General features: G+C 49.3%; 1 protein-coding gene across 2 annotated transcripts in view; it reads right to left on the bottom strand.

The window, feature by feature from the left end:
• The window catches only part of L3MBTL2 (L3MBTL histone methyl-lysine binding protein 2), a 20,794-nt gene extending 8,214 nt beyond the window's left edge, over positions 1-12,580 (bottom strand). For both annotated transcript variants that reach the window (XM_060656251.3, XM_060656253.3), the window contains exons 1-8: positions 12,452-12,580; positions 10,372-10,615; positions 8,956-9,089; positions 5,353-5,476; positions 4,511-4,590; positions 2,803-2,920; positions 2,244-2,378; positions 1,884-1,972 (exon numbers count right to left, since the gene is read on the bottom strand). In XM_060656251.3, coding sequence (XP_060512234.1) covers positions 1,884-1,972; positions 2,244-2,378; positions 2,803-2,920; positions 4,511-4,590; positions 5,353-5,476; positions 8,956-9,089; positions 10,372-10,615; positions 12,452-12,475 — 948 coding nt within the window. In that variant the 5' untranslated portion in view covers positions 12,476-12,580. The remainder of the gene's footprint in view (positions 1-1,883; positions 1,973-2,243; positions 2,379-2,802; positions 2,921-4,510; positions 4,591-5,352; positions 5,477-8,955; positions 9,090-10,371; positions 10,616-12,451) is intronic.

The following is a 12,580-nucleotide window of genomic DNA, read 5'->3' as shown; positions in this document are numbered from 1 at the left end:
GCCCTTATCATATTGCGGGCATCCACGGAACGGGACTGGATGTGGATCAGGGATTCGTTTACAAACCCACCCCCTTTATCCTCCTTGCTGCCAAACCTCAGAGGCAGCTGCTTCCGTATCCACTGCAGGATTGGGTATGTGACACCTAGTCACTATGTGCTTGCTGACCAGTTCACGTGGAACCATGCTCTGCCACCGAGAAATCAAGCTCATTTTAGTTTGAGCAGAGAACAGGCCACCTTGATGACACTAGTGGCCCGCACCACCCACGACCATCTGCCTTGCCTTCAGACAAAGGCCAGCTGAGTGAATTTCAAATGTCGAATCCATCACCCATGCAAGGCATTCTGAGAAGCAGAGGAGACAAAGCTTATGGTTTTGGAAAGGGGATATGAAAAGATAAATTAGCAAAATACAGAGAAATAAAGAGCAAATGGATGGTACCCAACAAGATCAAATAAAGGAAAATTCATTTCTACTTTAGGAAAAAAGCCAGCGAATGCTTCCTTGAGCTGCTGGAACCATTCCTTACCAAAGGCCCACTCTCCACCAGCCAGGCGGTGGCAACCTCTTCACCAGGCATCCGGTACCTTGGATGAGATGGGCCCAACTTCTATTCCTTCCCTATTTTCAGCTGTTAGCTTCCATACCACCCACACCCTACCCATCAGGGTAGAATTCAAATGCCTTTTCTCCATGAAGACTTCCTTGATACAAGGCCAGTTCAGCCACGTGTCACGGCAGCACCTGCTCTGCGTCCCCCTGCTCACTGCTGTGAAGCTTACCATGGCAAGGTGGGAAATGCACCTGTGAGCACCGACCAGGAGCCTCAGAGGTAGCCTAAGCCCCTATGCGAGCGAGCCCCACAACAGGAGGTCTGGCATACAGAGGTGGGAGAGACTAAGTCTCCACCATGAATCCTGTACTCCCTTTGAATTTTTACCATGTGTGTGATTTTTTAAGTTAAAGAACTAAATTTTTAAAAATTAAAATCAAAAGCCACAGCGATGATTTGGAGGCACACCTCCGGTTCATAATCAAGGCTATTTATAATTATTTCTGTGCTTAGAGGTGCCTGGCTGGGTCAGTCAACAGAGCATGTGACTTCTGATCTCAGGGTTGTGAGTTCGAGCCTCAAGTTGGGTGTAGAGATGACTTAAACTTAAAAAATGTAAAAAATGTATATATAGAAATAGAAATACACACACACACACACACACACACACACACACACACACATAATTATTCCTGTGCTTGACTTTTTTCCTCTGCCAGACTGGAGAGTCCTAAATACAGGGTCTGTATTCCCACAGTTCCTTGTATCCATGTACTTAAAATCTATGCAACGAATGCTCTTTGAAAATGCTATGAGCAAAGGTAAGGATCTGGAGGAGCAAACAGGAGATAAAGCAACATGACTGACGTGGCTGGATCACAATCGGGATTGGTGAGGAGGCTGACACTAAACTGGGAAGGGAGAGAGCAACCAACATCCTTCCTTGAGAAACAGGAAGCTGGTGGGGCGCTTGGGTGGCTCAGTCAAAGTGTCCGACTTTGGCTCAGGTCACGATCTCATGGTTCATGGGTTCAAGCCCTGCGTCGGATTCTATGCTGACAGCTCAGAGCGTGGAGCCTGCTTCAGATTCTGTGTGTCTCTCTTTGCCCCTCCCCAGCTCACACTCTGTCTCTGTCTTTCTCTCTCCCAAAAGTAAATAAATATTGAAAAAATTAAAACAACAACAACAAAAGAAACATGAAGCTGCTAAAAACTGTCAAGCAAGGGAGTCTTTGGGAAAATACTCCAGTGAGTAGCATGGACAGAGAAAATGGGAGAGGGGCAGGAAGGAGATCAGTTAGGAGACCCCAAGGGCTCACTGCCAGACCTTGATATGGAAATCCACAGGAAGCGTCCTGGAGCCCACCAACCGTTTCATGAGGTACCCCTTCCAGTCGGTGAACTTGGCATGGATGGCTGTGGAGACACAGCAGAATCCTCGTTACAAAGCCTGGCAACACTCCCGCCAACAGGGGGTGCCAGAGCAACTGATTTCTGCCTCTTCAGGCCAGCAATCACATGTTTAAAACCCGCTGTACCACCTGTCTGCCCCGGGGCCTCTGGAACTGGGGAGGACAGGAAGCAGGCTGGCAAGTGAGTTCTGCTCTGGTCTAACCTAAGACAAAAGTGCCCCCTTCTACCATGGGTTCTGCAGGAACCAGGACAGGGAATGTTCTCATCAACTCACTCCGCGGGGGCACCAGGATCTTGCTGTTGATGGCACACCAGCCAATGGGGTGGACATCCACTGTTCCCAGGTTGCACCAGAAGTCATGGCTGGCGTCATTCTCAAAGCCCTCATACCGGAGCAGCACCCGGTACCCTGAAAGAAGGAAAGGGCACCAGTGAGGAAGGGTGGGATGGGGAAAGGTATATTCTCAGGCCTTCCCTCTTTTCCAGCCTAAACTGACTCCTATTCCAAGAACTCCTTCCAGGCAAGTGGGGTCCCTGTTGTCCACAACGGTCACAGCCAAAACAAACCCATGTCATGTCCTGGGAAAGCAGTATGGCACCGCATGAGAGTTAATTTTTTATAGCCTGATTGTTCCTGGGAAAAAACTTAAAAGGGGGAGTTTCTAAACTTGCCATGCTTTGTGGCCTCCTGGAAGCCAAGAAGGGAGGCAGAAACTCCAGTGGGTGGGCTTTGTGTTTGATGCAGCCAACCTCTGCTTGCAACACTGCCCCCCCGCCGTATGGGGATGTCAGTCTTCAAACTCAGACCCTGCCTTGGCCAGAGGAATACCCACCTGCGGCCTGAATGACAGAGGCAATCCAGTACACCCGGCTGGGGAGCACAGCGTCGCTATTGAGCACCTCCACCTTCATCCCCTTCATCACGTCCTCCCACTGGTCATACAGTGGGACCTGTGTGGGCACAAGAGCATTTGGGGGGGGTGGGGACAGTGAGCTGCCTGAGCAAACAGGGAAGAGTGGCTGGCCTCATGAGTCATTGTGGCCTTCTCTGCCTCTCAACTTCTCACATCACTGTCACTCCAAGCCAGGCATGGGACTAGGGATGAAGAGATGAGCAAAACGAGTCCACTGTCCTCAAAGAGCTGATTCAGGGCATGGGGTGGGGGTGGGGGCGATGGGAGGGGAGGGCCGGTGCAGTGGTCACACATCCAGAGTCATCCCCAAGTACTGATCTTTACAGGACCGCCTCCTCACCGTATCATCCTGGGTATAGCACACCTGTGACAGTTTGTGTGCCAGTGATGACACCTCCTAGCGCTCGCCACATCGCAGTGCCAGCGAGGCACTGTCCTTGGCACAAATACCACCTCTTTCAATCCTCACTCAAGCCTGGCCAGTAGTGTCTCAGCAATCACCACGCCGGCTCTCACAGTGGTCTACTCACACACTATTTCTGGCACATTCTTTTTCTACCTCTCCAACTCGTCTTCTCCTCTTCAGATGCTCTCCATCAGCAGCGGACCATTTTTGCTGGCTTTTCCCTGATATCTAAACCTCACTTTGAACCAAGAGCATCTTGATTCTCCTTTGGAGAAATTCACCGTGTTTTCATTCTCAGCCCTGGCTTAAGCTATTCGGGGTATCCCATTCTACCTCTCTGGCCAGAGAATGGGTCTGTCACAGAATCTAGAAACCGTTATGCTACCCAGGCGCAAAGGGGCCGGCCTGGCAGAGCTTATCAAATCCGGTGTGTTGAGTGCAATTGTGACAGAATTCCCCTGCAGTGAAAACTCAGGGCAAAAGAGCTTCCTACTAAGGAAGGTGTGAGCCTTGGACTAGAGTGAGACTAGAGTGACACTTTCCTACTGTCCCATGTCCACGGCACTCCACCCGGAGTCCAGGAGCTGCTAGGATGTGACTCTGGTCAGAGGACTCCACGAGTCAAGAGGCCTCCTCCTTGACTTCCTGGGTGTTAGCAAACTGGTTTGAAAGGCCAAAGGAGAGCGTGGCTCTAGGCGGCTCCCTGGCCCGCAGGCTACCACAGGCTGCACGTGCTGCCTGCGCTTCCACTCCAGGCCTAGCACCCCACCCCTCCTCCTGGCCTCACTCTTCTGGGGCTTCTCTGTGCTGAAATGGGCTCCAAGAGGCATCCACATCTGCCTCCCAGGAACCCGGGGGCTCAGGGCAGTCCAGAAGCACCAAGCTTTCAATGGGAAAACACGAACACAGGGGAAAAAAGAAGGAAAGGATTTCCAGCACGAAGTTCCAGTGCGTAAACAAGCAGAGTGAGGACCTCAGAGAGGAAACGCAGTGCTAGAAGGCCTCAGTGAGGGTCTGTGGGAGGACTCTGAAAAAAAGGTGGACAGAGAGGGAAACCGGAGCAAGTGGCAAAGTTGGACTGCGCCCACCCAGACCTCATCACTGTTCGCTCTCTGGTGCCAGTGCCCAGCTTGGAACGCTTATGAGGCTGGCGGGTGAGACAGGTGGCGAGCACCCGAGTTCCCGGCTTGCTCCCCTGCCCCCCATCTCCAGGACACTCACATGCTTAAAACAGCTGACAGGAGCAGCTTTGTAACTGTGATCCTTCAGGAACTTCCCCCAGTCGAAACCCAAGACCAGCGCTGCAGAGCAGAAAGAGAAGAGTTGGAACCTGACGCCCAGGAGCCATAGAAGCAGGTCCTTCCCCACCCAGGCAGCCCCATACCTGCCCCACTGGTGGCCATCAGAACAGGCCTGGACCTTATCCAAAGGGTGACAGACTCTCAGGAGTAGAGGAAGCATTCAGGGGGAAATGTCTGATCTTTCTTCCCCGGAAAAGACAAGGAAATTCAAAGGCCTTTGGGCTTAAATTCTTTAGACCTCCCTCAACCTCTCATTGGTCACAGCCCATTGGAATGGATGGGAGGGGCACACACCTAGGCCCCTCCAACCGTTGTGCGTCTAGAGCTCAGCTACAGCCAAAAACAGACCACCTAGAGAGCAGAGTTGCTTATTGCCTGCACGCTTAGAAACTGCTGCGCACACTCAGGTTACTTTCCTTATCCCGCCACCCCTCTCCAAACCAGACAGGGGTCTCCACTGCCCATGGGACACAGAAGCCACAGGGCTAAGAGCAATACAAAAGAAAAGCAGCAAATTCTGGCTTTCTGAACTATCAAGAGTAGGGGTCCTAGTACTTCAGAAGTGACTAAAGGGATTTTCTGGGGTAATTTGCACAATCCCTACCAAATAGGGAAGATGGCAGTCCACAGTGAGCCTGGGGCAGGACACTCTGTAGCTGCCCTTTTTTCCCATTCCCGGCTCCTAGGCAGGGCCAGCCCCGGCCTGGCACCCCATTCCCAACCCCTTGGCAGCTTCTGAGCACCAGTGTTCTGCTGTCTTACCATCTTGCCCAGTCGGCGTCCCATCTGCCAGCTGTCCTGTCCCTTGGGAGTGGAGGAAGGCTCCAATTTTGGCAGACCAGGCCGCCTTGTGGAGGACTTTGGCTTTCTTGGTAGGTGGTTTTCCCTGGAGGGAGGAGAGCACGTGGGTAGCCTAATGGCTGAGAATGGAGCGCTGGATCTGGAAGGTCTGGGTTTAAATCCTGGGATTCAGTCCCTCAACCTCTTCAGTTCCTTCATTTGTAAATCAAGTGCATAACAATAACAATGCTTGGCTCAAAGGGGGGCTGCAAGGATGTGAGTTACTGTCTGATGCCTGGCATTCAGTAAGTGCTTAGCTATTGTTCAAATGCGGAGGGATAGGTCACTTGGAGCTACAGGGCAGGGAGGGACACTTGTATCTTTTCTTTTAAGCCTTTGCTTCCTCCAGGGACTTTTCCCAGTGGCTTCAACTCTCAGCCATCTCCTTCATCAGGTGCTCCCACAGATTTATGGCAGACAGTGGGCTTCACAGAGGTCTAGGAGGCAACATTTTGTACACATATGGGAATGTTCTAGAGCAGGTCTGTGGCTTTCATCAGATGCTCCACGGGGCCTCCCCAAGAGTGAAAGGCCACTAATCTAGTCTACAACTTGTAACTTAAGCACTGATCAGAAAGGCCCAGAGAATTTATTTTAAAAGATCAGTGAAATAAAAATGTGAGTTTACACAGACCCGGGGAAAAGTCCTGGCTCTTCAATTTGTAACTTCTTTGAGTAAGTTACTAAAAATTTTTGAGCCTTTAAAAAAATTTTTTTTAACGTTTATTCATTTTTGAGAGACAGAGACAGAGTGCAAGCAGGGGTGGGGCAGAGACAGAGGGAGACACAGAATCCAAATCAGGCTCCAGGCTCTGAGCTGTCAGCACAGGGCCCGACGCAGGGCTTGAACTCACGAACCGCGAGATCATGACCTGAACTTAAGTCGGACACTTAACCGACTGAGCCACCTAAGCGCCCCTTTTGAGCCTTTAAAATAGGAATTTAAGGGGCACCTTTGTGGCTCAGTCGGTTAAGTGTCTGACACTTGATTTCAGCTCAGGTCATGATCTCACGGTTTGTGAGACTGAGCCCCATGCTAGGAGCCTGCTTGGGATTCTCTCTCCCTCTCCCTCTGCCCCTCCCCCTGCTTGCTCAAAATAAATAAACATTAAAAAAAAGATTAATAGGGGCACCTGGGTGGCTCAGTCCGTTAAACGTCTTGACTTCTACTCTGTGCTGGCAGTGTGGAGCCTGCCTCAGATTCTGTCTCCTTTTCTCTGCCCCTACCCCACTTGCACTCTGTCTCTGTCTCTCAAAAATAAATAAACGTTAAAAAATAATAAAATAGGAATTTTTTTAAAAAATAAAAAATAAAATAAAATAAAATAAAATAGGAATTTAAGGGGCATCTGGCTGGCTCAGTCAGTACAGCATGCAACTCTTTTTTTTTTTTTTTTTTTTTTTTTTTTACGTTAATTTTATTTTTGAGACAGAGAGAGACAGAGCATGAACAGGGGAGGGGCAGAGAGAGAGGGAGACACAGAATCGGAAGCAGGCTCCAGGCTCTGAGCCATCAGCCCAGAGCCCGACGCGGGGCTCGAACTCACGGACCGCGAGATCGTGACCTGAGCTGAAGTCGGACGCTTAACCGACTGAGCCACCCAGGCGCCCCAACAGCATGCAACTCTTGATCTTGGAGTTGTGAGTTCAAGCCCCATGTTTGGTGTAGGGATTTCTCTGGGGAAAAAAATCTTAAAAAAATAAAATAGGAAACTTTAAAAATTCATTTTTAAGAGAGCATTGGTTGGCTGGATTCAGTTAGCAAGTATCCCTGAATTGTAGCTATTAACAATATTATTTATTAGGTCACTGAGGAGAGAGATTTTTCTATGCCCTAAACTAAAATCTACACAGTGAGGGAAACAACGATTATGCACAAAAATGAGAGATAAAGTATACAGAAGCACAAAGCAGGAGACATGGTCTACTGTGACTTTCAATAAATGTCAGAGCAGTGGGTCTCAAGCTTTGCTGCACGTGACAATTACCTGGGTGGGGCTCTTTAAAGCCCCTATGTCCAGGGGGCACCTGGCTGGCTAGGGTGGTAGAGGCAGCGCATGAGACTCTTATCTCAGGGTTAGGAATTAGAGCCCCATGTTGGGTGCAGATTACTTAAAACAATAATAATAATAATAATAATAATAATAATAATAATAATAAAGCCCATGTGTCCAGGCCACACTCCATCCCAATTAAATGAGAATCTTTGGGAGTAAGACCAAGCATCAATACTTTGTTACTACTTCTTTTAAAGCTTGTTTATTTATTTTTTTTTAGTAATCTCTACACCCAATGTGGGGCTTGAACTCATGACCCCGAGATCAAAAGTTGCACCAAACAGGGGCGCCTGGGTGGCTCTGTCGGTTAAGTGTCTGACTTCGGCTCAGGTCATGATCTTGTGGTTCACGAGTTCGAGCCCCACATCGGGCTCTGTGCTGACAGCTCGGAGCCTGGAGCCTGCTTCCGATTCTGTGTCTCCCTCTCTCTCTGACCCTCCCCCCATTCATGCTCTGTCTCTCTCTGTCTCAAAAATAAAATTTAAAAAAACGTAAAAAAAAAAAAAGTTGCACCAAACATTAATATTTTAAACACTCTCCAGGTGATCCCAACGTGCAGGCAAGGTGTGAGAACCGGTGTCATGGACGGTGGCCACAGTTACCAGGACACAACACAACGTTAGGCGCCTGAGAGCACATTCCAGTCCCAGTTCTGCTGCTCCCCCAACAGAACCACCTTAGGTAAGTCCCTCTTCCTCTCTGAACCTCAGCACACTTCTCAACTAATGTGTGGGTGAGACAACACATCTCTTTAAGAATCCATTTATAAAACTTCTATGAATGTCAATAATTAACTAAAGATTAGTAAGACTTTCTAGGTGGCTGCCTATGACATGGAGTCAGAGACCAGGCATCAACTTCCTAAACCCACCGTAGCTGGTAAACATATGCCTGTCTCCTAATTTCCTTTCAGAGCGTTTATAAAGGTATGGGGCGGGGGCACCTGCGTAGCTCAGCTGGTTAAGCATCTGACTCTTGATTTTGGCTCAGGTCAGGATCTCACCATTCATGAGGTTAAGCCTGGCGTCAGGCTCTGCGCTGATAGCACAGGGCCTGCTTGGGATTCTCTCTCTCCCTCTCTCTCCCCCTCCCCTGCTCAAGTCCTAGCTTTCTCAAAATAAACAAACTTTAAAAAAAAAAAAAAAAAAAAAGTATGAGGCCAAGACCAAAGGGCACCAGACTCCCCCAAGGCTCTTCTTTTCTTTAAAACTTACTAAAGGCATTAGACTCCTGGGGGCAGGGGAAGGTGGGGATTGAAGGGCACCTCTATTAGTGTGTAATTTACAAATTGATTCCCCTGCAGGCTAAATTTTGAGAGCATAATAAATAGCAGGAAATTTACAACCTCAGACAGCCACAAGCAAACTCCTTCCAAAGCTCTCTTGGCCCCTTTGCCATCAGCCAGGTGGGTGTTCCTGTCTCAGCTCCCAGGGCCCCAGGAAAGGTCTTCCGAGTAACTGCCTCTTACCTGTAATCTGGCCAAGATACTGGCTTTCTTGGAGTTGGAGGAGTAGCTCCTAGAACAGGAGACGCTGCAGAATCTCTTAGTCTTGGAGAAGAAGGCTTCCCTTGTACCCACGATACCACACATCTCACAGACAGCTGGGAAGAGAACTTAGCACGTGACCCACCTGATACGGTCACCCCAGATCAAACAAAATGATGGGCCCTTCAAAACCCGAACAGCACATTGACCAGGTGAATGCAAGCCCCCACTCAGACTGACAGGCCTGGAACAGGAGGACAAGGTTTGTATACAACTGAATCTGCTTTGCCTGAGGTAAGCTGCCTGGCATCCCTCGGTTATATGTCAATAGTGGAGCTAAGGCAAATCCACAGGGCAACAGGTGAGCATTGGAAAGTTTGTAAAGAAGAAAATGAGAAGCTAAAATGCCATTAACTTCTGTGGGTATCTTTTCTTCTCATCTATACAGACACTGAACTAGATCAATGTTTCACGCCTGACATCATATTAGAATCACCTGAGTAGCTTTAAAAATACCCAGCCTGAGATTCTAATTAACTGGTCTGTGGTGGGACGAAGGCATCTGTAGTCTGTTAAAACCTCCCTAGGTGATCCTAATGTACAGCCAGGCTAGAGAACACCTGAACTCCACAGTCTCTAATGGTTCTTTCTAGTTCCAAAGTTCTAAGATTCTAAGAGAATGGCTGGAAGAAGACAGAAGGGAGAAATAAAAAAAATAAAAAAAAATAATTAAAAAAAGGCAGGGGTGGGGGTGGGAGAACACTGGTAGAAAAGAAGAGTCAAGTGGCAGAGTATTAGAGTTCAGGCACGAAGGGACAGGACTATCCTCACAGACATCTAGCCTGTCTTCACAGGCAGTCCACACACTGGAGGCCCTGACACAGGGGTCCAGCATCTGTCCGAGCATCACAGCTCAGAAGGTAACTAGCTTCCAGATGATCCATGGGAACTGTCATCAGTAATCCTCTCCCTCGGGGGTCACTGGATTCTGTATTCCCCCCACACCTCACATCCAACCCACAAGCTATTCCCTGACCTTCCCCAGATAGTAATCAGAACATTTTAGGTGTTCTTCTCAACATCCAGGTTTCAAAATCAACCAGCTACTCACCCAAATGTAAAAGCCCCATATTAATGACTGGCATCTAATACGTTCCAAATAAATATAGTTGTAGGAAAGAACAAAGGAAATTGCAATTTGAAATCAGACTGCAGCAGAGGAAATACCCTTTGGGGCTACTTGGGGTACTTGTGTCTCTGTCACAGGCCCTCAGACATCAGAGCAAACGGCTCCTTACACCTGGATGGCTCTGCCCACATGGCCTATATCTCCCCCCGCCCCCCTTCCTCCACAGCCTCCTGAAACCTCCCCATCTTCAGGGGACACTCTCAAAGCACCTGGCTCAGAACCACTGCCATCCAAGGAGCGGGGAGTCCCAGGGCTGAGCAAATGCAGGGGAGAGGTGGGCAGCTCCCCTGCTTCCCGATCCTCATTTTCTGCTTCACTTGACTCCTCCAGATAGGAGCTGCTCTCGCTGCCCGCACTGCTGTTATAGCTCCGGAAACTGTCATAGCCACCAAAGAGCTCCAAATCGTCCTCCTCTTCCTCTTCCTCCTCCATAGGTTCTGAAGATGGAGCTTCCTAATGAAAGATACAAACCAGGCAGGAGAAATCAGGTCTGACTTAGTGTATGCAGAGGGAAGCTGCAGGTGGGCTCTCAGCTCCCTTTTCCAATTCTTGGTCAAGTCAACACCTCTGAGCCAAGTGGGAGGCAGAATCAAGTACCCCTTTAGCAAACACCAGGCTCCTTACTCTTGTTTGTACAATTCTTAACCGCAACTCATCAGAATAGCTTAACGAGACAGAAAGTACGTATTAGGAATTTACCAAGCTCCTCCTGTGGATTCATAAATGATGACCTTTTAACATGATTCAAATAGAATACAATGATGTGAAAATACTCCAAATTATCTCGTAAAGACTTCCTGGGGAAGACGTATATTGGAAAATCATTCTTCCCCCTTCAGCGTATGTACACCAAAATAATCTCAATTCAGAAACCATTTCAGCCACAGAAAAGTTAATCTGGGATGCAGACTGCCTTAAGGAGGAATTGGGAAGCAGATGACACGCTAGTCTTAGCACAGTGGTATGGACCATAGCTCTGGACTCCGATCCTCACTAGCTGTGGGTCCTTGGGCAAGTCATTTAACCTCTGTGGGCCTCAACTTTCTCATCTATGAAAAAAGAAACATAGTTGGCGGACAGGATGCGAAACGCAAATGAGATCCTGCATATCAACCTGACTGGCATGTAGTAGAAGAGGTCGTAGGGCTCAAATACTGTCTCTACTGCCGACTACTACCTGTATGATCTGCAGCAAGTCAATCCCTCAGTGCGTCAGTTCCCACACCTGTAAATGAGGATAACACCACCTCTCTCAGAAGCTTTGCGGGAGAAATAGGGGGAAGACAAGTACAGCACTCCAAACGGCTTACAAGTAGCAAGTGGTCAATACGTGTTGGCCATCATTACTGGCTAACAGCACGGGCCTTCCAAAACCAGATCTGCCTGGGTTTGGATCCCGTCTCTACCCGTCTCTGTGACTGTGTGCAAGATACTGAACCTCGCTGCTCTCGGTTTCTTCATCAGGGCAACGGCGACAATACGCCTTCTTTAGAGGGCTGGTGTGAAGACTGACATATGCAAAGCCTAGTTCTGTTTCCAGCTGGTAGTGACAGCTCTACAAGCGCGAGCTATTCTTCTTCTTCTCCTTCGCCCTTATAGAAGTTTTGGGCTATTCCGTTCTGGGTTTACAACTACACACGCCAACGTACTAGAAAAGAGGCCGCATTTAAATAGGAGGTGACCAGAAGCCAAAGGATTCAAGGGAGCATGGGTTACAGGTTGGAGGAGAGCGCGGGAAGTTTCGGAGCCGGACAGACGGACTGAGTGCCCATGTCCTTCATTTGCCAGCTGTGTGGTCTTCCTGGGGAGTCACCACCTGTCTATAAGCCTCGGCTACTTTAACCCTAACAACGAAACAGTAACACAGGATTGTTGTGAGTACACTAGGAGATCACGCACGTGAACGCTGCAGGCGCGGAGTTTTTATTAAACTTTCAAGCCCTTCACGTCCCCACAGGAGGTGACGGGCCTCCCAATCCCTAAAGATACGACCCCGAGAGAGGGAGGACGAAGAACATTCAGGAGCTTGGAGATCCTGAACTCAGTTCCCTTTTCCCCCAGGCCGGGGAGGCAGTTCCGCCCTCAACCACTCGCCGGACGTGGGCCCCAGCAGTGTGGGAGCCAAAGGCCACGCCAATCGCCTCTGGCTCTGCTCAGCCTAACCACCTCAGTTTATCCATCCTTCCACTCTCCACCCTCCAGGCGTCGCTAAAAGGCCTAAAGAACGGTCGCCCGTGCGAGGCTCTCGGGGTTCCCTTTCCCAGTCGCGAGAAATCCTCTCCCTCTCACCTCGACGCCCCGGGTCTTCTCCATGAGACCTAACACCGTTTCTTCAACCGTCACCAGGTGCAGGAAGCCATATTGGCCTCGCGGCTCTACCCGAGTGCAGTCATTGGCCGCCTCCCAGAGCCGCGGGCC

Source organism: Panthera onca, chromosome B4, assembly GCF_046562875.1.
Source record: "Panthera onca isolate mPanOnc1 chromosome B4, mPanOnc1 haplotype 2, whole genome shotgun sequence".
Taxonomy (NCBI): domain Eukaryota; kingdom Metazoa; phylum Chordata; class Mammalia; order Carnivora; family Felidae; genus Panthera; species Panthera onca.
The sequence above is the reverse complement of the archived record's forward strand: the minus strand, read 5'-3'. Positions and strand labels throughout refer to the sequence as shown.